This window comes from Misgurnus anguillicaudatus, chromosome 24 (assembly GCF_027580225.2).
Source record: "Misgurnus anguillicaudatus chromosome 24, ASM2758022v2, whole genome shotgun sequence".
In the NCBI taxonomy this organism is placed as follows: Eukaryota; Metazoa; Chordata; class Actinopteri; order Cypriniformes; family Cobitidae; genus Misgurnus; species Misgurnus anguillicaudatus.
The window spans coordinates 24,006,363-24,030,409 of NC_073360.2; the positions used below are offsets into that span (position 1 = coordinate 24,006,363).

At 41.3% G+C, this 24,047-nt stretch overlaps 2 protein-coding genes across 3 annotated transcripts in view; one reads left to right on the forward strand and one right to left on the reverse strand.

Annotated features, from left to right (window-relative positions):
- Nucleotides 1–1,066: 1,066 nt before the first annotated feature.
- git1 (G protein-coupled receptor kinase interacting ArfGAP 1) lies at nucleotides 1,067–23,698 on the reverse strand. 2 transcript variants are annotated; one of them, XM_055196699.2, is made up of 21 exons: nucleotides 23,266–23,698; nucleotides 18,049–18,182; nucleotides 17,857–17,969; nucleotides 17,383–17,488; nucleotides 16,984–17,070; nucleotides 15,987–16,117; nucleotides 15,721–15,815; nucleotides 15,576–15,618; nucleotides 15,083–15,109; nucleotides 14,401–14,449; nucleotides 12,463–12,535; nucleotides 11,772–11,869; nucleotides 9,485–9,596; nucleotides 8,585–8,712; nucleotides 7,408–7,560; nucleotides 6,826–7,119; nucleotides 5,651–5,728; nucleotides 5,469–5,548; nucleotides 3,933–4,097; nucleotides 3,640–3,703; nucleotides 1,067–3,557 (listed from the first exon to the last, which is right to left on the reverse strand). In XM_055196699.2, exons 1-21 carry the CDS (start codon nucleotides 23,315–23,317, stop codon nucleotides 3,342–3,344), a joined length of 2,298 nt encoding a protein of 765 aa, XP_055052674.1. In that variant the 5' UTR covers nucleotides 23,318–23,698; the 3' UTR covers nucleotides 1,067–3,341. The 2 variants fall into 2 exon arrangements, with proteins under 2 accessions (XP_055052674.1, XP_055052676.1); XM_055196701.2 differs by lacking the exon at nucleotides 15,083–15,109 and having other exon boundaries at nucleotides 23,266–23,697.
- Nucleotides 14,714–24,047, forward strand: part of ankrd13b (ankyrin repeat domain 13B) — a 37,402-nt gene continuing 28,068 nt past the window's right edge. The window contains exon 1 of the mRNA XM_055196706.2: nucleotides 14,714–15,233. The gene's annotated coding sequence lies outside the window, so the exon portion shown is untranslated. The remainder of the gene's footprint in view (nucleotides 15,234–24,047) is intronic.

A 24,047-nucleotide genomic window follows, 5' to 3' on the forward strand; every position in this document is an offset into this window, starting at 1 on the left:
TCACCTTATTTTAGCATTGCACTGCAAAAAATGATTTTCAAGAAAAAAAAATCTTGAAATTTGTGTTTAAGATTTTTTGCTTACCCCATTGGCAGATTTTTTTGTTTGTTTTATGCACAAAATCACTTACATTTGATATTTTTTTCACTTAAATTTGACAACTAGACTTATTTTCTTGGGTCGTTTTTTTGCTCATCAAGAAAAAGCATCTTAATTTAAGAATTTTTAGATATTTTTACTGAAAACAAGACAAAAATACTAAGATTTTTTTTCTTGAAAATCATGACTTTCTTACTTAGTATTTTTGTCTAGTTTTCAGTATAAATATCTAAAAATTCTTAAATTAAGATGCTTTTTCTTGAGCAAAATTACCTAAGAAAATAAGTCTAGTTTATTGACAAAAAATATACAATTTAAGTGAATTAAAATAAGCAAAATTATCTGCCAATGGGGTGAGGAAAAAATCTAAAAATACGTTATTTTTCTTGATCACTTAATTTAAGCAAAATTATCTGCCAATGGGGTAGGAAAAGTTTGCTTAAATAATTTTAAGCAAAAATTCACTTAAATTGTATAGTTTTGTCTTAAAACTAGACTTATTTAGGTCATTTTGCTCATCAAGAAAAAGCATCTTAACTTAAGAATTTTTAGATATTTATGGATATTTATGCTCATCAAGAAGATACTTATATCTTGATTTAAGAATTTTTAGATATTTCTACTAAAAACAGTTTACAGTGAAACAACATTGTTATTTAATGTTGGGCATGTATCACGACTGTAACATCTCATTCTGTGTTATGTTCAGATTGGCCTGTTTTTGAGTCTTTTGCATGCATGAGGAGGTTTGCAAAGGGAGGAAACAATCGTGTTTAAGGCTCATGATGTCATTACCAAGTACAGAACTCTTCATCTATGCCTTGGTAAATACAGTTTTACATTCTTAAAACCTTTAACATAACCTTAAGTGACTTTCTTAAATAGTGTTTGCTATCTAGGGCATCCCCATACTGATAAAACTGAATGCACTGTACTCCACTTTTGACACACAACAGGAGACTTTAGACAAAGCAATTTAATTCATTTATTTATTACAAATGTACAGCTTATGAGTCTTTATGATCATTAAACGGTTTTGCTTAGTCTTTTATTTAACATCTATTTCTTTGTACAAGTAGCGTCTGCCAAACAAATTTCTCCCATCGTCAGATCTCTCCCGTAAGAGCTGTAAAACAGAAACAGTCATAACAAGTACAGTGCAACTAGCATGACTGAATCACAGAGGGGTGTTCGTGTGTGTGTGTGCATTAGTAAAAAATGAATTCATCTGTGCATTACGTGAGAAATGTATGCATTTGCAACAGAACGAATGTCTATAATTTACCCCAAACAACCAGATTTCGAGCTGGATAAATAGTGTGTGCGCGATGAGCCCCTCTCCCAGATAACTTTCCGAACGTAGTGCTTATTTATAAACAGCCAAAGGTTTTTCTCCCAATATCATAAAGTAAACCCAGTGACCATCCTGACATATTTAGTGTACAAAAAAAAAAACACTGGAAAAATATAGCAATACTATAATATGCATCTACTCACCATGTGCTTCTAGTGTGAATAAAAGAGAAGTCATTCACATAATTACTGTGATATAAAGAAACAGCAGACGATACTAAGAGTCTAGCAGATGTGCAAAGGCAACGATCATAGATTTTCTGACAATCTTTTTGACACATTTCTGGGGAAAATAACATCCCGTTCCCCATATAGATAAACGTTAATGAAACAAAAAACAAGATTAAAAGTAATCGCTTAAATTAAAGGCTGACGGGGTGGGGGGTTAAGGCTCATAGCATGAAATGTAAAATACAACATAACTGCACAACAAATACTTGATTGGATGAAGCTTGGACACAAATGGTATCAAGCCTCACTTTGATCGAAAATGTTTATCGACGTGTGCGTACGTTCTGGAAGCTCCAGTTTGCCACATAAGTTTGATGCATCAACTCCATCTTTCCTAATGCGACTGTCGTTTTCCCTGTCACTGTAAATGAAATGTTAGTGTTGAAAACGTTGACAGTGGTCATCTTCAACCATCAACATTCACATGCTTGTAGCTTATAGAACATAATAAGGGTCTTCTTACATTAATAAACAAATTACATATATGCTATTCGATTAAAATCACAAACAAGATAAAGACTGAGGCATCAAATATAAAAAAAAAACAATCTGGTCCTGAACAGAAGAATCCAAATTTGAAAGGCATTACTAAGCTAATGAAGAAGGCCATTAGATGAAAAGTCAAGAATGTGTGCAGAAAATAAAAAATGAGATGTCTTAGGATGGTGGTCTTTGATAAATCAGCTTGTTTTTCCAAAAACAAATAAGCCAAAGAAGAATTGTCGTGATTGTGCATTGTAGTGATAACAAACCCACTATTGTAGGAATTGAGATGAGGAGCCAAAGATTTCATCTTTGCGAGCATCTCCAGTACAACCATTGTCTTTGTGCTAGAAGAATATTTAGGGTAGCTGTAGCATCACTGCCCTATGCTCCTTTGGCTAGTATTCAACGCACATCGACAACATTTTTTTTAGTATACATCAAAAACACCGAACCAGTGTTTCCTCACTGGAGGACGGGAGTGTTCTGGTTAGTTCGTGTAGTCAAAGCTTTGCATTGCTTTCATTTGACAAACAAAATAGATTATTAAACATAAATTCAAACGAAAACATCAAATGACATCGGTATTTGTAACAATAATACAAAACATAATCAATAAAATAACTCCAGTGTTGTTTGCTTTTGTTTTTGTAAGTACGATTGTCCCGAGAGAAACATGCCAGTGGAGCGGCACTCGAACAAAATTGTCAAGAGAAGAAAAAACGAAACGAGAGGAGGAATTTTCTGGTTCTCTGTATGAGTGCTTGGTTGTTACTGCCTATGTGCTCAAACTCCATCAGCATTGTGGGACTTTGAGTGTGTCGAGTCAGTATTTAGATGTGTAGATGAGAAAAAAACCCTCCTGAAATATAGAAGATAAACAGGAGTGTAACAAAATGTAGGTCGCTCCATTTGGCTTCTCCCAAACATCTCTGCATCCTGGTGGTCACAGCTGCATGGACTTTCCTGTCTGTTACCCATAATTCTTTGTTGTCTATCGGTAAACCAACCAACTGTTTTATTAACCATTCGAACTTTCGTCCATTCAGCCTTTCGTTTTCCATCATTGTCACATCACTTTCTCCATCATCTTGACCACCAATCGCAGCTGCCGGTTTGTGTGTTCGTCCACAGTCTATTCCCCTGCCCGGTGGCCCCCTGATGTGCTGGGTGGGTCACTGTTTTTTTTCGCGGGTGGTGATGGTCACCAGCTGTTTGGCAGCTTTGGCGATGTCATAAGCGCACTGGATGACCTGCTGGGTGAGGAGCTGGTAGTCCACCGTGCTTACCGAGGAGTCCGAGGGTGCTGCTTTACGGCATTCGACCTGGAGACGGGAAGCGCTGGCTGCCAGTAACTTCAAAGAGGAGCGGACGGCATCCAGTGCCGGCCTCTGATGAGAGAAACATCAAGGCAGATTGAATAAAGCACAGGGACTGTTTTAAATGACAAGAGACTTTTGGACACTCATTTACCTTTGGAAAGAGAGAAGCCATTTCTGTCACAGCTAAGTGGATCTTTTCCGAGCATGGTACAAAACTGCGAACAAAAGGAGATCTTTTCGTTATCTAGCGTAGCGTTCACAGCTTTGTTAGCGTCAGATGCTATCTGATTGGCTGATGCCAAGCTCGTTCAGGGAACTAGAGGTGCTTTTCAAACTTTTCCTTTGGGAGGTTTTTAGCTCGAGTAAGTTTCAAATTACAATTGGTTTTGCTATAACTTAACTGCAACATGCTTTGCGTGTAGACAGCTTGTCGGCCCGTCATACCTGTCGTGTTTAAACTCCTGTGCAGCTCTGAGAAGCTCTTGGATGTTCTTGGTGACCTGTTCAGTCTTCAGGATGACGTCCTCCGTGCACGGCAGCGTGGGATCAGGGTCACCGTCGCCCTCTTCCACATCTCCCCTGCTGTCCTCTTCACTGCTGCGACCCACACTACCACAAACAGAGATGTAATGAAATACATATGAACATACAGCTCTTGTAATGATACTCCGAGTCGAAACCCTGTGATACACCACCCTTTATAAGTTAGATTAGATACTCTAATGGTGCAACAAACGCTCCCGCAGCGCAGAAGCATCGAGTTCAGTGCACTGATTGTGTTAACCTGGTCCATTTGTATTTTGGCCACTTAGACTGTAAAAAACATAGACGTAGTGTCCATGACGTCAACCATAGGGTTGTGAAGAGCTTTTTTAAGCCAATAGTAGGCAGAGCTATCGACCTCTTGACAGGGAGTCACCGGGAATCACTTGCAAATAACTAAAAATGAGCAGGAGGCGGGACATGGGTGGAGCTGAGGTCATGTGCCTGGTTGCGAATACCAAGTCTGCCTAGCTCAGTGGTTCTCAAACTGGGGGCCGGGGCCCCCAGGGGGGCCGCGAGATGGTGCCAGGGGGGCCCCAGTTTTATGGCATTTTTTAAAATACATTCATTTAACATGAATTCTGTGTAATTAAACCTAAAAAAATAAGGCTAGTAGCCAACAGCACTACTTTGTATAACTTAATATGTTGTGTTTAATTAAAATGTTAAATATTAGAACAGTTTTTTGTCCTAAATTTTCTTTGGGGGGGCCGCGAAGAAGTGCACCGTACACAAGGGGGGCCGCATGCGGAAAAAGTTTGAGAACCACTGGCCTAGCTCGACCGCAGTAACAAGTAACAGCAGCGGCAGTTTACCTGTCACTCAAGTGGCCACGCCCTTAATTATAAAGAATTTTAAGGCTTAATATAAAATAAAGTGATGAGTTACCCCTCTTCACAGTTGTCATAAAAGAGCAAAATTAGCTGTAAACATATTTATTGCTGACTCATTTTAACCCCCATTTGCAGCCACTCTCTAGTGGCCAGTCGGTGAATTGCAATTTAAGTCACTTCCGTGTTGGCTTTACGATAGAGACCGGAAGCTTGCCCCTTGGTTCAACATTAAGTTTTTACATTAAAAGCGTTTAACTGATGTCACCATGACTTCCCAAAACCACACCCTAGAACGAGAAGGCAAAATACATTAAACTGAATATATTACATTTTCTAAAAGGTGGGGTGCATGATCTCTAAAAGCCAATGTTGACATTTGAAATCACCCAAACAAACACGCCCCTAACCCAATAGAATCTGGACCTTCTTTTGATAGACCCGCCCCACACATACGCAACAATGTCGGTTAGTAGACATGCCCCTTACTGCTGATTGGCTACAAGTGTGTTTTGGCAGTCGACCTGACTCCCTTTCCAAAGTGTTTTTTTTTTCAAAATCATGCACCCCACCTTTTATCAAGGACGCAACATTGACCACCACTCACCCAAGAGAGACATCATACGTTTGAGAGTTGTCATAGTCGCTGTCAGTGCCGCTTCCGTACTTCTCTACCGTTTTTGGAGGCTGCGCAAGACAAACATGTGCAGAGGTCTATTAGACATCATGGCTCCTACATACTCGTATACTTGCATGCGAGTGCATATATAGATAGAAACTGGCACTCACGTTGTATCGTCCGTCCATGGAGGCAGACAGGTGCGGGCCTCCATATGGGGTGGGCCCTGCAGGTGCACCCTTCCGCACCTAAACAATTCAAGCAATATTAGGATGAAAACAAAATGGATGGAGAGTCAGCAAGCAAAGAGTAAAAAGACAGAGAGAGAACTGTTAGGTGAAAAAAAGACGCTTAGCGGTTAATCCATACAGCAGAAATCTTCTCAGATAAGAAGTTTCAAACAGGAAGCTGCTACATTAACCTTACAAAAGAAAACTCTCCCCTAAACTAATATAAATGCTAAAAATAGACAGTAATGGTAAAAGAGAGTGGTTAATAAAACAGGCACAAGAGTACATCCCACATACATTTCCCAGTGCTAATAAAATAAAGCCTACACCGTCAGCAATGACCCAAAAATGGGATATTGCGTAATCAAAACGCTACATATTTGCATAATTGCAAAAGCAATAAGCAAATATAAATAAGGCATTCATACTAGAATTGTACATCCCACAGATATAGGACGATTTCCTGTTTCTGCATAGCATAAAGACTTGCATGGCTGAGATATTGATTCCATGCATTTTTACTCACTGAGTTTTATTAATCAATAATCACATTTCTATACATTCCAGTGATGTCAAGGAGCGCAAGACAAGCATATTTCCTAAAGAGAGCCTCTCTTGGCATATCAACCATTTTGTAATGATATAATGTAATTCATGCCACATCAATCATCCTATGCTAGAATAAACAACAACATACAAATGTGTTTGAAAAACAAAAGAGCTGCCTTCCTTCAACCGCATATTTGGGCATCACAGATAGAAATTCACATTACTTAATTTTGTTAACAACATATTTTTCGTATTAACATTTGTTTTGACAGAACACACTTGGTAAGGTGTCACCTACACCAAAACAGTTTAGACCCAATTTACATGATCAAAACGTTGCTCAAAATGCCATCAACATATGCAGCTCAATTGCTTTTAACACACCAGTGGTTTACAGCATGTGATTTTCCCATTTGGCCATAAGGTGGCGGTACAGAGCAGTAACAGCAGAGTGCTCCAGGCAAAGGCAGCATACTAGACTCAGGTTAGAAGACGGAGGAAAAAGAGCCCGACAGCAATAGGAAGTTTAATGAAAAGTCAAGCCGGCCACTAATTCTCACACTTACGGTGGGGCTGAGAGGCTGCAGGCGCCCGGTCAGGGGGTCCAGGCCTGGGGTGAGAGCTTTGTGGGTGGTGCCCCCGGGCTCATACATGGAATAGGCTTGTCTGTCCCGGCGGTGGGGGGCGGAAGAGGGTACGTTCAATCCGGTGTCTCCGGCAAGCCCTCCTCCCCCTCCGCCGCTTCCAGTACCCCTTACCCCGCCAGGCCACGGCACTGGGCCACCACCCCCTGTCAGAGAGCCCCTGGTCCCGGCCTGGGCCCCCCGCAGCGCGCTGTTCTCCGTCTGCATCCGCGTGATCTAAGGGATGGAGGGGAGTCACACAAACATCCACAAACATAACCAAAAACAACACAACAGCTGCAGTGGGGACGTTACATCATGCTGGGGGTAATAAAACAGGGGCATTATGATGTAAGTTTAAGGTCATCTAGTCAAGGAGCAAGGGCTTCATTCTCAGTGGATGGTATATGATAGTTAAATAATACAGATCCGTCCTGCTTTGATTGATGAGATATGGGGTAAGTTTGATGACGGGCTATGTAAAATTATCAGAGCACACTAAAGACAAAATAGGGGGTGGTGTACCTCCTTCTGAAGCCTCCGTAGCTCTTCACTCAGGTTGTTGTTGACCTTCATTAGCTGTTGAACTTTGGCCTCAGAGGAGGCGAGGGCTTTCTTCACCTCTAGATACTCTTGTAGTGTGATGGGTCCATCTGACAGGTCCGATGAATCCATGCTCTGGTACACACACAATAAACGCCCATCAAATCACAATCTTATGGTAAATGATAATTAGACAGATGTATAAGACTACAAAATAGAACATGGATCTGAATTTTTTTTTCAAAAATTAAGGGTAGCATTAAAGAAAATGAGTCTGATATGAATAAATGGCTGCATGACTTACTACTGCATTTAAGTTCATATGTATACTCATACATGCAATGCTTGGATGTTTGTTCATATCGCTAACAATAAAAACTTACCCAGTAATTAGATTATATATGACTTGGCAAACACCACTAAATACCACATTACATTACAAAATACTTTCATGATAAAAAAAAACAGTAAATGGTAACAAAAATCATTGTAAAGCATTACCAGATTCAAAATAAAGAAAATAATTGCAAACAAAAAAGGCCACAACTAATTTAGTCATTTTTTTAGACGAATAATTATGTAATTACGTGATACATGACTAAAAGTACAGTGCTATGTAAGCAGATATTGCAACCAAACAGTGAACAAGAACAACTATTTTTTGCTTTCTTAAACATAGCCACGACACTTCCTGTATGGAGTGAGCATGCTCAGACATAACTTCCTGTCATCGGCTACAGAACAATAGCCTCCACTGATCACAGCCCTGAAATGGGCATGATGTCATTCTGCAAGTATGAGGCAGGGCTGCTGTTGGGCTTTCAAGCAGTGCATGCTGGGACATGACAACACAGGCTTCTGTGCTACTGAAGACACAACATTGCTGGACTTGGAAAACCTCAGACAGACCAAACTTGCAACACCCCTAAATTTTTAACCCAACCCCTCAAAAATCAATTTGGGTTACTGCTTCTTTAGGTTTTAATGTTTCAACGCTTATCTGTGTGGCTTATTAAGACATCTGAAAAGTCTTCATAGACACAGACATAATTTCTTCCATGCTTTTAAAGGGAGTATGTGATCATTTTTAAAACACTGGGAAACACCAACTTATGTTGATTAAGAGAAATGGCACAGAAAAGGGTTTGGTTAATCTCACCTTGGCCCGGTTGTTGCGTTGTGTGTTGTTGTTATTCTGTGCGGTCAGCTCGCTGTCCGTGTCCTCATCAGACGCTACGCTGTCATAATCGTGCTGGTCATCATCTGCCTGGCTCAGATCCAGAGGGTCTGATAAATAAACATCTCATCAATACAGAAGAAACGGACTGCTTTCCTCTATAATTCTACTTTTTACTGAAGCTGTATTAACTCTTTCCCCACCAGCGTTTAAAAAAGTTGCTAGCCAGCACCAGTATTTTTTTGATTTCACTAGGGCTGCACAATAAATTGCACACGATTGTCACGCGCATCTCGTCAGTAAGTCCGGTTGCTTGATTAGTAATAAATCGGCATCAGCTACTTTCAGATGGAGCGGCACAAAGCCGTGGTTCACTGACAAGCAGGAAAATTAATTCATAATCGCGGATGAATCACCTGCGATGCGCGTGACAATCGCATGCGATTTATCGTGCAGCCCTAATTTTCACAAAAGTTTAATGCCTTTCCCAAAAATTTCTTCTTTAAATATATAAACATACAATATATCAAATAAAAGAACAGACTCTCCTCTGCTTTCACAATTTCAATTGTTTCTTTTTATCACCTCTCAAATATGGGTAGGTTTCTTCAAAAATACAAAATTTTGAGCAAAAACCTGATATCTCATCATTTTGTATAAGGACTTTTGTTAGAGATCAGATTCAGAGCGATGATCAAAATATACAGAGAGTTTTTACTGTTGTTGGATCAGTGGATGCTTCTGTGTTTTATAAGTTGGGTAAGGGGGCCACCTAGTGGATAACAACAGAAATATGGATTGCCATAAAACTCATCAATGGCAGGGAAAGAGTTAATAATTTCGTCTTCAAATGTGATTTATTAAGCAGCGCATACGTCTCACCTGTTGGGCTTGTCAGGCCTTTACCATGTTGCCGTCGCTTGGCGTCACTAAGGATGTCGATGATGAGGGTTGCAAATTCTCGTGCATTAAAACGGGCCAATTTTTGTCGTCCCTAAAAACAAAAAAAATAAACCAAATAGAAGACATCATAACTTCCACCTTTTGGAATGCCTGACTAGAACTTATCTAGGGTGTTTTGTTTTCACATATATAGTTCGGTTCATTTGGTCCGGACTAAAAGCAAAAAATGATACATTGAAGCTTTTTTAGCAGGTTTGGTTCCTTTTCACACCACACTAATTGCTCTGGTCTGCACCAGTTGAAACGAACCAAAATTCAGGCATGTGATAAGATCCACATCACTCATTGGCCACATGTATTTAAATGCATTTCCTAAACTGCTTCTCGATTGGTCAGAATCAACGTGCGCAAAATCCCAACGGAACCCAGGAAGTAAATAAAAAGGAGGAAAATACAGCAGACACCATGGACAGACGACTGCGTGCTGTAATTATGTATCTGTGGTTGTTATACATAGTTTGTATACAGCACTCTAGACAAACCATTCATTTCCAAAATTAATTGCCGATGCGGCTTGAAAACAACGTTTTACGCTGGATTTCCACCGACTGCGGAACAGCGGCGGAGTCAATAGGTTTCCATTCAAGTCAACGTGTGTATTTCCACTGACTGCGTTCCGAATCCGTCACAGCTCCGGCCATCCGCAGCCCTCCGGAACAAATACGCAGAGCTTCATTTTTTGACGGATGCCGGACAGCTCCGCAAGGCGGAGCCATGACTATATCGCCTGAATTCGTGAGATCTCGTGTCAAAACGTCATAATTTAACGTCATAATGGGCGGAGACAGAACTAGATATCGCGCGATCATCACGTGAATTTGCGAGACCTCATGGGTCCTCGTTGCTGCATAGCACGCAGCCGCTCTGCAACAAATTCGGAACTGGTGGGTACTGGCGGACGGCGGAGTGCGGAGCAGTAACGCAGAGGAGCCGATCTGCAGCCGCTCCGCAGTTGGTGGAAATCCAGCGTTAATGCACTACAAACAGCGAAGACACCAAATTTCTAAGGCTCTGCCTGAATCTCCTCGCAACTCCAGGTATGTCCATGACCTGTCATTGTGCTAATATTGCTAATAGAAACTGTCAACAAACACTTCCTCATACGATAATGCACTACGCAGCTGAATACGGCAGCTGGTATAGTCCAAAATGCGCAGTACTTTTGCAGTAAGGTCGGTTAGATCTCGGATCGTGTTCTCATCACAAACGAACCGCTCTAGAGTTTGAAAGCGTACCACCTCTTCAAGAAGGTCTCGATCCGCTTATTTGGTCCGCTTTTGGTGCGCACCAGAGTTCGATTGCTGCATTCTCACCTGCCCATACGAACCGCACCAAGTGAGCAATCGAACTCTGGTACGATTCAACCGAACTAAATGAGGCAGGTGTACACAAACTAGCACAATGTAAATAATATCTATTCACTGCACCACCAGTTTAGCAAAATGCAAACAAAAACCGGATGTTGCATTTTCCCATGCCGACCACTACGCACTGCACACACAGATGCTGTCTATGTACAGCACCTAAAATCAGTTTGGTTGCTGAGCGTACCAATGCAGCTCATTGGATTTTGAACAACAGCTAAAGTTTTACGAGCCCTTTGTTGCTCTGTGACACACATTATTACAGAACAGTCCAGCCTAGCAAAGAACGACTGGGAAATTTTTGGAAAATACTGTCTGCTGGAACAGTGCACTGTTGATGTGGCAACTCATGACCACTGAGTGCGTGTATAATAATCTTTCGCTTTCAATTTCTCAAACTCATTAATTACACAAAAACAGGAAATTCTCAGCCTGTCCAATCAACCCGCAGGACATATAACGGCACTTAGTTGCAGTATAAAACAACTATTTAAAGCGGTGGCGTAGCGGGTCGCGCGATGCCAGTGGAAAGGCCGAGGGGAGGGAGTCGTCGCACGTCTACAGCTGGAAAACATTTGTGTGTTGGTTTTGCTGGCCAGACCTAAACCTCAGTCGTCTGTATGGCCACAAACTCTATTTTTAGTCTCATGCTTTCAACCCTCTCAACTGCGGACGAGATATAATCTCTTTTCTGTTGCTTTTATGTTCTCTGTGCTTTTTAGATCCCCTATGCTGATGCAATCTGCTCTTGGTGCCTCCTTATGTATGGATCCATCACATTTGGGCCTGACTGTTTTGTGGCAGACGGACTAAACATCCCTTAGTGTCTGTAGAAGTGTTACCTGATTGCGTGTTGCTGAGTATTCAGGGTTGACGGGTAAAAAGGGGACGGCGCTCCGTTCCGTCACAAGCGTACTGTGGTTCTGAGTTGTCAGCCATACTGAGAAAAACAGAAACAGATCATTAACACGACTGCGTAAGGAAAACAAACTCTCACTATTTAACCAAACTATGTACACAATAGAAAGACACAGACTCTGAGCTACACCCTTGTGTTCCAGTTATGGCAATCGTAATGTTGGAAAGTATCTGTGCCATCCCTACAGTTTTTATGTTTTTGTTCAACCCCCTGCCTCACACCCGGTCGCGCTTACCAACAGAGTCTCAGTCTGGCACCCCAGCATGCTACCTCTTCACCCTCTACAACCAGAAACAAGAGCAGAAAGAGAGAGAGCGCAAGTGAGAGAGGAGGAGAGAATTCCTGCGGCACTCCCTCCTCGCTCTCGCTCTTTTCCACCCTCCTTTCATCCGAGTGTCTCTCCTCTCCCTCCCTTCTGTACAAGCTGACTGCACAGCTACACTCCTTCTATAGTCAGTGTTTATACAACACTGATCCCTGTGTCTTCTACAACATTCGCCACATTTTCAGATCGCCCTTAACCGTGTTTTGGAAAGAGAGAGAGCTAGACAGCAGTGATAGGGAGCTTGGGAAGGAAAGGATGGAAGAGAAGGAAAATTTGGGAGGAGACTTACCTGCATCGTTCTCTCTACGGTCCACTTCGTCGTACACATCCATAGCCAGCTCCTCGAACAAGCGGTTATTTAACTGTTTCCACACACACACATCAGTATGTGACGTTAAAATTAAGATCAAGGGAAAGAGAGACAAATTCGTACAGCACAACAAAAACAAGGCACAGGCGACAGAAGGCATTTACAAACGAATCTCAAACAAACATCAGGGAACAGACAAACAAAAGCGATATAACTCCAACAAGGCATCAAAGCAGATTAAAAGCTGGCTATAGGCTGAAGTATAATCCATTTTTAAGCATACTGGCGGCTTTTTGATACCCTGCGAATATTGTATGTGTAGGTCGCGTATGCGCTTACAGGAGAACGTTGCATGTAGCCCCGGAGATATAATGCGATATAATGCTGCGTATACGTACGAGTCAAATAAACTGTAGTTTGTAAGGCTGTGCGTTCAACTGTGCACGTACATTTGCGTATACGTAAAAAAACTGACTATCGTATTTTTCGGTTTATAAGCCACTTTTTTTTATAACTTGGCTGGTGCTGCGTCTTATAGTCAGGTGTGCCTTGTAAGTCTGTATGCATTAATTTTGACATTTATTATAACTGATAATATTACTTTTAACATACAGACATCTATTCAGCCTGCTGTTCTGTCTTTTATTGTTTAGTTTAGTTGCCTTTCCATATTAAATGTCTGTTTTTCAATGGCTTAAAATAACTTGTTTTAAAACTGTAGTGCTTAAATACGTGTACAAACGTTACGTTTTCGCGACCACACGCATAGGAGCGTGACGTGGGCACGTAACCTCGATAGAAACGATAGTCCAAAATCTCTACCGGTTGACAAATTTCTACCGGTTAATTATGTCTACCAGTTTATCGCCCACCCCTAGACTTATATATGTTATTTAGTCTTAATGACACATTTTTTAATGATGCAGCTTATACTCCGGTGCGGCTTATAGTCCGGAAAGTGCGGTATACTCCAAGCTTAAAGGAAATCTAAACCTTTTTTCAATATTTTACTATGTTCTTACCTCAACTTAGACAAATTAATACATACCCATCTTTTTTTCAATGCGTGCACTTAATCTTTGTACAGCGTGTCGTGAATGTGTTAGCATTTAGCCTAGCCACATTCAATCATTAGGATCCAAACAGGGATGAATAAACACTTCCATGTTTGCCCTATTTAATGACTGCTACATGAGTAGTTACACGAGCAGGCATGGTGGCAGAAAACAAAACGTGGCGATTTTCTAAGCTAAACTATATTGTATGGCAAAAGAGCACTTAGTTTGCGGCACTTCAACCTTGGCACAGTGCAAAGATTAAAGGAAAACACCACCGTTTTTTCAATATTTTACTATGTTTTTACCTCAACTTAGATGAATTAATACATATCTACCTTTTTTCAATGCGTGCAATTAATCTTTGTACAGCGTGTCATGAATGTGTTAGCATCTAGCCCAGCCCCATTCATTCCCATGGCCCCAAACAAAAGGTTTATTTTGTGCCACCATACTTGTGTAACTACTCATGTAACAGTCTTTAAATGGGGAAAACATGGAAGTGTTTGGTGGCTTTTAAATTCATCCCTGTCTGGAGCCATAGGAATCAATGGGGCCAGGCCAAACGCCAACACATTCACGAGGCGCCGCACAAAGATCAAAAGTGCGCGCACCGATTAAAGATAGGTATGTATTCACCTGCCAAGTCGAGATAAGAACACAGTAAAATATTGAAAAAACTATGTTTCACTGTGGGCGGGGCTTATCACAACACTTAGCTGACAAAGGGTCCTGACGTTACTGCATGTGGACAAAACTCAAAAGCATAGGTGATATAAGCTATCAATTCAGTGTCATGCCTTCAAGATATGAAAAGCCTAAAAACTCAAGGTCAATTAGGGTAATAACCCGCATGACTTACCGCTTGAAGCTTCTTCTTGGCTGCCTTGGCCAGTTCAGAGAGGTCCAGGCTAAGCAGAGACAAAGACAGAGGAGTAAAAGGATGCCGGAGACATGCGGACAGAGAAAGATGAGGAGAGGAGAAAGCAGAGAGGTGTGAATGGGAAGGTGAATGAATGAATGGATATATGAGATGTGATGGCAGGCGAGGGCAGCTGGAAGATATGAGACGAGTCAGGAAAACACTGATGTGGTAATATTATACAGAACGCTTGATTAATGAACTATCATTGCTAATGATGTGTGCACTTAAATTAGATGTAGATGCGGTCATGCTCAATTATGCCATAAAGTTGTTACATTTCCCATAAATAGCAATGGATTGAAGTCGTAATAAAACAACATCCCACAACCAATTTACTTCTCTAAAGTGAGTTTACAAAGTAATTTAAAAGCAAAACAGAATATTAAAGGAATAGTTTACCCAAATATGAAAATTGTCCCATGATCTCAGACTTCATTTCTTCAATTCAAATATAAAAACATTTGTTTGTCATGTTACTGTACAAACGCTGCAGTCATATCTTAGATGTGTTTTCCAACTCCTGCCTCGCCCCTCCAGACACCCACACCCAGATGAAAGCCATGTGAGAAAGAAAGAGAGCAGGGTTTATGAAGAGGGGGATGAGAAGAGAAAGAGATACCTCTGCGTCGGGCACTTAGGGCGAGCTCTGCCTCCAAAAGCGCAGCGAGATGAAGAGAACAGAGAACGAGTGAGCGAGGCCGAAAAGTGAGCAGGAGACAGACAGATAGAAAAAAGAAAAGGGACAGACCCCATATCAACACTGCTATTGGGTAAGTCAGTAAAATAAGACATTCGAGACATTTGCATTTGAGGCAGCAGCAAGTCGGGCTGTCAGCCATCCTAATGCAAACTGGCCGACCACGTGGCGCAACCTGCTGGCCAGCTCGCTCAAATACACCCGCTGGCAATTGATCTTAACACACATTGTCTACCCTGTGCGGGCAGCAGTGAAGTAAAAACTTATGGGGAGGATATAGTGCATAGCATCCAAAACACAAGTGATAAATAACTCTACTGTGAATCTTTTAAATATAGATATACACTTGGAAAGAGATATAGCAAAATACCTTCAGTCACACACACACACACACACACACACACACGCGGTGTACCTGTCTGCCATCTGAGGAATAATATAATGTCCATTCTTGTGATCTGCAAAAACATTGAAGAAAAAACCCAATGTTGCTGTATCCATTTACTTTGGGGACATATGTGAGACTATGCATTTTTTTGCATGGTGGTTATAATGCTCACCTGGGCGACGTCCGCACAAGTAAAAAGCCAGTCTGTCTGTGAGCTCATACTGACATTCCACCAATCGCTCGGCGAGCTCCACGTGACCTGCTTGCCTACAAGGGCATGTTCACACATTAAAAAAAGCCACATATGTAGCCCCAAATATCTATTATAGACAATTTAAATGTACTGATGTATTGCTCCATATAGTTTCTATCTATTTGTCATTTAATCAAAGCCAAGGAGCCCCTAGAGACCTCGTTGTGTGTTTTGCATGCGTGTACCGAGCATAGTCTATAGGTGTGCGGCCGTTGATATCGGGAGCTCCTGGATCCGCCCCGTATACCACCAGCAGCTCGGCCTGTAACACCTGCCCTGCCTTGGCTGCCACGTGCAGAGGGGTCGTTCCTTTCTCCTGAAGTCAGAAGGTCAGATGTGCGACCACCAAATATTAGATACAGACCTTGTTCACACTGCACATCAATCTGATCGTTCTGTGGTATCCAAAATGGTATTTAACATTATGAAACTTAAATAGCATCGACTACTGAAATTTCAGTATCATGACTTAACGAACAAAATATATATATTTTTAAATATGCTCATTTCCAGCTCCCCTAGAGTTAAACATTTGATTTTTACCATTTTGGAATCAATTTAGCCAATCTTTGGGTCTGGCACTACAACTTTTAGCATAGCTTAGCATAATCCATTGAATCTGGCCATTAGCATCGAGCTAAAAAAATAAGAGTTTCGATATTTTTCCTATTTAAACTGCCTGAAAATAGTCCCCCAACTTTCAATAGCAGGGGACTATTTTCGGCTGCTGCGTAATATCATTGCGCCTGCTGCAGCCATGTTACGGCAGCAAATTCTTTGATTATTACACCAGAATGAGAGTATAGTTCCTAGCCATATCGGCCTAGAAAATCACAACTTTTAATTTTCTCTCCGTCTTAGTACACGATGTAACTACAGAAGAGTCAAGTTTTAAATTGGAAAAATATCCAAATTCTTTTTTAGCGATGCTAATGGTCTAATCAGATTCAATGGATTGTGCTAAGCTATGCTAAAAGTGCTAGCGCCAGACCCGGAGATCAGCTGAATGAATTCCAAAACGGTAAAAATCGCTTAACTCTAGGGGAGCTGGAAAATGAGCATATTTTCAAAAAAAGTGGAGTGTTCCTTTAAACAATCCTGGCACTAATGATATTTGTCTGAGTTTTCAGTTATAATATATAAAACTCACGAGAGAATGAAGCTGTGCAAGACATATCTTACCGGGTGAAAAAAGTTGGCTTGCGCCCCCAGAGACAGCAGCCGTAAACACGTCTCTAAACTTCCCGTCCGCACACTTGAGTGTAGTTGCTGCAGGCAAGAACATAAGAGAGTGAGTATGTGCTTGAAAGAGAGAAAAGAGAAAGATGGCAGACCTCCTGTGAACCTGCTCATTAGGGTCGCTCAGTAGCACTATTGCCACATTTATTCACTAGCGGGGCGTCGCTTTAAGGGCCCCCCTGCACAGGCACTGACGGGAGGTCGGGGTATAGAGAACCCGAATGGAAAAGATGAAATGAGACAGAGAGAGAGAGGGAGAGAGAGAGAGAGAGAGAGAGAGAGAGAGATGAGAATGACAGACTGAGATAGAAAGAGCGATCTGATGTCTTGTGGCAGTCTCACCTTGCTGAGGTCCTTTGTAGTGACCCCATCATCATCGCGGCAGGGCAGCTTGTGTACGAAGGCTAACATCTGGTACTTTGCGCGAATGAAATCTGACTTGGTGGGACTGTGGGGTAACAAATGTGGACAGCTTTTAAAATAAATATTAAAACCAATGTATAAATTTAAAACAAGATCCTGGTTTAAGCATTTAAAACATTCATATAAATACAGTTATAACATACCAGCTTATGAATATTATTTTATTCATATTATTTTATTGTGCTTTTCTTATAAGACAAAATGAGGACAGGACTTATAACCAGCTTTACTTGTGAACTTCACAATGGCTCCCGTTCTGCTATTACACTGAGCTCCTCATGACAAATGGCAGTTATATAACACACAGACCAATTAACAAAATGTATGCCCATAGCCTTTGTTTTTAATGACATTCTGGTACATGATGCATGAAAGGTTGATGAGACGACTTACTGGACTTTGTCTTGTGGGTTTGGTTTCCTCCGCCCGCTCTGAACCTGCGCTGGATCCAGCAGGGAGTGTTCCCAGATTGAGTTAGCACCGTTACTGGCCAGAGTCTGCACCATCTGAAACACAAACACATGCATTAAGCTGTGATCTGGAGGACAGAATTTAGGCACTTTTTTGGACTTTTTGTTAAGCTACCTGCAGTAAAGATGGGGGCCAGCCACTGTGGCGAAGGTGTTTAACAATGGAGATATGTCGGCCGAGACTTCGATGAACAGAACAGCACTCATCGCAGATGAGAACCCCTCGGTTTATACTGCTCCAGCCTGGGTCTGAGAGAATATGCAGGAGAAAATAGGGTTCACTTCTGTTGAGAAAGCTTCATTCATTCCTTTAAAATACTACAACATACCATGGATATTTTTTAACAAGCTTAAATGGGACGTAAGGCAGGATGTGGACGGACTTGTTTTGCTTAGATGGACCACAAAGGAAATGGTGGTTTTGGATTTTTAGACATTCAGACTTATACATATCATCTATTATTTATGCAACCGTTGAACATTATGCAGTTTTAAACCATGGTGTGCAGACCCGGGCCATTATGTCCCAATGAGTGGTCATTCCAGGACTTGCCAGTAAGAATAGCCCAATAGACCAAGATCAGAGTAAGCAAACACGGAAATGAAAAAGGTCATGCAGGTTTGGAATGATACGTCTGCAAGAAAAATAATTACATAATTGTTTATTGTGTGAATATATAACCCCCATTTAGCTATATATGCATTTATATCTGACACACACAAAAAATAAAGACAACATTTATATTTTTGGACTGTGACAATACTGACAGGGCAAGTACGAAACTGAAATCTGAAGTTCTGCCCTAAGATGGAATAAAAGCACAATGTTTTGCATCCTGTGCATTGGTGAATCAAGTTATCTAATGCCGCTTTTCATTGCATAGTACCCCACGGTTAAGGTCGGGTCAGCTCACCTCACTTTGGCTTGATTAGCTTTTCCATTGAGTTTAGTAACACTTCGGAGTGGGAGGGATTATAGGCGTGTAGTTATATTTGCGCTGCCTACTGCTGTGACATCATACAAGTGAGAGCATTGTTGGAACGCTATACATTCCCATACATTCATTTATTTCTCAGTCCGCCACAAAAATAAAATTGACCACCACAAATAGATGTTTGCACGTCGCGTTTATCACTACCTCATTCTTACATGACAGTTTCTGTACAAACACCCGTGGCGTTGATCGACGGCGCTCCGCTGAGCCTCATTTAAGTTGAATTTAAGCATACATGCGGACATTTGTGTTGCGACTGTGCCCCCACAAACTGCAAGTCTAAAAAAAAAAACTGTTACGGTGTTTGTGATTCTCAACCTGTGGATGTTTTCATCGCTAAAAGGGAGTTTGGGAACTTATAGCAGAGCACAGATGACAACAAGTTTACTCCAGACAGCGCAAGCTAGCACGAAGGTAAAGCTAATCTTTACATTATAGCGATGCCGCTGGTAGTGACGATTCTCTCCGACCAATCAGTGATCTACTGTGTTTTCGCGTCACGTTTTGGTATCCGCTCGGGTGGCTTAGAACCCCAACCAAGGTGGTACTAAAAAAAAAAAAAGTATCGGGCACTACGTACTGCACCCAGTGGAAAAGCCCCCAAAAGTATTTAAAAAGCCTATGCTTACAATGCCAAGATAAGGTAGGTAAAATATTATTTAAATTTTGCTCGCTCCTTCTCAATGTGCTTGTCATCGTATCAGCTAAATCAAACGAAAAGATCGATGTAGAGGGTTGGGGGGGGCTTAGAGATTTTGAGGCTGTTTACACTTGGCATTAACATGTGTTTTCGTCGATCGGATCACAAGTGGACGACGTTAATGCCAGGTGTAAACGGTGTTCAAAACGTTTTGAGCTCGTCCACTTTCGACCACTTTCAACCACATCCAGAGGTGGCCGAAACCACTTTCGATCGGATCGCTTTGGAGTTGCGGAACGCACATGTGGTTGAATGCGTTCGAACAGCCACACGTGACCGCCTTCTCTCCGCCCATTTATCTAATCTGAGGTATTAAACACAAGTTTTACATCTTTTTTTACTTCTGGCGTGAACATTCGGTGAACAGCGCTATTTTTAGCCTTTCATTGATAAAACTAAGCGGCTGATCTCCGTAGTTTCGTTTTAAAAGCGTGTGAAAGTTGCACGATCCTATTTCATCAATTGCGCTAAAAATTCAAAGAAAGCTCTTACATACTCATGTACAAAACACTGTGCAGCATGGTTACTTGCTAAACAAGCAGTGCACTCCGACATAATATTAGTTTGCGTCCATATAAACTCATAATTACTCCCGCTCGGGTTTGAATGACAGCAGAGAGACTCGCCCACCGTCTCACAGACCACCCCCTCATAGTATTCAGCACAGAAGCGGTCAAAAGTGGACAAAAGAGACAGATTTAAATATCAGGTGTAAACGTAATGTGTCTCTCTCGTCCACTTGTGATCAGATCGATGAAAATACATCTTAATACCAAGTGTAAACAGCCCCCTTAATATATGTACTTGGGGAGGGGGGTTAGAAAAGGTTGGGAACCACTGAACTAAGGCAACAGCCTCTCCTCAGTTCACCCTTTTGACTCCCAAACTCAGGGATCACAAACACTGCTAGGGGATGTATGTAGTTAGTTAGGGTCAAGGTGACATTTAGGTAAACAAAAAGGGGACTGTGTGACAGAAGTGAGCCTCTGGCTGCCACGGGCCCCAAGCATTCAGTAAAAATTAAACCCACATCCACATTTCTTTCTGCCTATAATCTCATCCAAAGAAATTCACTAAGCAGGGTTTTGCTGCGATTAGAGAAAGCGGGAGATTACGCTGCACTGATGTACACATGAGTGTCATAACATGACTATCGACTGTTTGACTTAATGCAAACAGAACAAGATGTTAAGCACATTCATACAGCTTGAAAAATGTCCATAGTATGTGACCTTTAAGTTGGTATTTTCCATAGTTTTGGTGAACAAAAGGGTGCACAAAATGCTTCTAATTGCAGCCAACAGTTCCACAGCATGCGGTCCAAAACTTAATATTTACAAGCTTAACCTAAAATAACACAATCTGTAATTCCCTTTACCAGGTAACAAGCATTCACAAGCATGAAGGTCAGCACATGTGTGGGATATCAAAGATGCGTAATAACCAACACGGTCATATTTCTCATAAGTGCTTGAAGCCATTAGCGCTAGTAAAGGAACATTTGAAGTACCTCCCCACTTTATTTCAAATCTGAGTTCTTCTCAGTGCCTAGTAATGAAATTTCACATGTACACACTCTGACGTTTAATGCGCGCAAAAACACTTGGTGCATATGGCGCCATTCAGCACTCTATGGTAATTGACGATCTTCCACTCATTCATTCATTCATTCATTCATTCCCATAACACATTTACAAAAATGCTTCTGTCCGTCTGCGTGCCGCCCCTCCTCCTCGCCCCACTCTCTGTCATCATATCCTCTCCTTCCAACACACTCACCATTATCTACATTCCTCTAACATGTCCAACATGAAAATGACAAGCTCTCTTAGCATCACAGGATGGGCCAACAAAGGGACGTGGTGCGTGCAAGGACATCCGTGCTGACTAGTGAGACAGACTCTGTTAGACGACAGACAAGCCCACAGATATGGTGCAGTCTCCCAGGGGTACTGGTGACAATGCTTTCAGATGAGCTTGAAGCAAGACTGCAGGTAGCTGAGGAGGTCAACCAAAAAATAATCGTCAAGAATGATGCTGGGTAACGCTAGATGATGACACACTCCAATATCCACATGCATTCCTGAGGAGAGAGCAGCTGTGGATGTGGGAGCAGCTGTCATGCCCCCTGTCCCATCTCTTGGTCGCCCCATGGGGACGGTGAGGGTACATGAACAAGGCCAAGGGTGGGTTTGGACTAATGGCACAGCTGATTGGCAACAAAAATGCTTGATTTTATATTTGGGTTAGGTTGAAATGATTATGTAACACATTTTGGGACAAATGGCTGACAAATAGCTGGAAGAAGCGGCCAAACTTTATAGTAAAACATACATTTGTTTCTTTTCAAAATTCTTCTTTCATAGGAACAAGTTTATCTTCTCTATGAATATAAAAGAGGGTTGACATCCATCTTGGTTCCTGTAGTGCTCACGAAATTGATACCTTGTCCAAGAACATATTTGTGATGGGAATACTTAAAAAGTTAGTAATGCATTATTATATATCCAAATCTGTGCCACAAACATCCATAAATCATTGCTAAATTATATATATCTCTCTAAATGTATGATTTTGTGGTAAAATCTCAAACCACTGCACCCAAAACAGATCACATAATTTTATGAAGGCTAAATGTAAAATTTTACAAATATGAGCTCACTTATAGAAATGGTTAATGAGGAAATGTGCACCAAAGTCCAACAGCTCATATAAAAGATGTATGCTGGGAAACAAATTACAAGTTAACCCTGAATTCACTATCTGACCACAGGCACCATGTATAATTTAGCAAGAACCAAAATAACTACCTCACTAGAAAACTAGCATAAATGTGTGTCAATGGAGAATACAGTTATCTTTCACAGCTATGCATAACAGTCTGACTGAAGCAAAGACTAAGTACACGTCAATTTGATGTGTCCTGTCAACCTGCTAACGCAACTTAGCTAACTAGTCTCAATCTAAGTTTACTAACTCTATTAAAAACCGGTACCGTCGTAGCTTAAGTAGGAAACATAATTATTCTGTTGCTTGTAAAAAGTGTTTTGTTATTTTGGCAAGTAAGTTATACAAATTGTGGCAAGCGACCCACACGTCAATCCGCAGGCTACTTAGCAACAACCAAGCTACTGTTAGTTAGCATCATATGATTCAATAATTAAACATGTACTAATAACTAAATTATATATTTGTAACTAAAGTATGTGCGTAAAGGTGTTGTTTTACAAAATAAATGCGACGTCTTTACTTCGCGAGCTCGACTGAACCACAAGCTTGCCTTGAAGTGTTAACAAGCGAGAAAAAAGTTTAGCCGCGTTAGCCAACTTCAACGAAATCAAATTCATTACTAAAACGGTTTTGGAAACATATACATGGTTCTACTGTAAAGAATATAATTTCTTTGTCGTATCTTAGACGGAAAATATATGCACCGCTGGATTTACAATGGGTTTGCGGGAGGAGATTTATTAGGCCTCAGTACGAGCCTTAATTTTCGGCCATTTTCCTAATGCGCTCGACTGATGAGGGTAGCGCAATCTCGGGCTTGCTGTTCATCCGCCAGCCGCTGCGCTCGTCCGAATCCCACACAGCAATGGCTCTCAACAACGCCTCTATCCATAAATCTCAGCCTTACCTGGTGCACTGCAGTCGGCGCACACCTCGCTTCTTTGCACTTTCCTGGACATCGCAGAAACGAATTAACCCCTCTTCAATCGCTTCCAGATATTTCAGTCCAGTATTTGCACTTGCTTTGGGACGTCCGCGATTTTAATGCCGCCCCGAATGTCCGGAAGCCGGCGATGAGCTCTCAAGCGCTCCCGGTCCTCACCCCTCTCTCTCTCTCCTTCCTTTTTCTGCTGTCTTTTTCCTGGCGGGCCTTTGCGTTATTTAATTTGATGTGCCCGAGCTGAATACAGAGGAATATATTTCCCCCAGATCATTATCCAAGCTGTCTCCGTATTGGACGAAGAGGGAGTGGGAGTACAAAAAGTATGAAACACGGTTTATTTACATCTACTGCCCATAGACTTTCATATGGCAGGCTCGCTCTCTGACGTCTCTCTCTCTCCTTCTCTCTCTCTCTCTTTTACCCCACTCGTCATTATTGCTCAGGCGGGGGCAGATAGAAACACAGAGACTACACAGTTCTATCCATTAATGTAAGCTAGACCATCTAGTTGAAATATAATATTGATAATATAAGCACAAACGTGCAATAAAGAGTAATTGTATTCCATTATTTAAAAATCATGACTATTATCAAATTTATTTTCTTATAATAAATTCATTTCCATATCCTATACAATTCTGCCAAACAGAAGTGCATGTTTTTCAATAATTGAGGAATACAACTCTAGTTAGATTGCAATAACTAATAGGCTAAGTAGTAGGGTTTAGTTCTCTAGTTGAGATGGG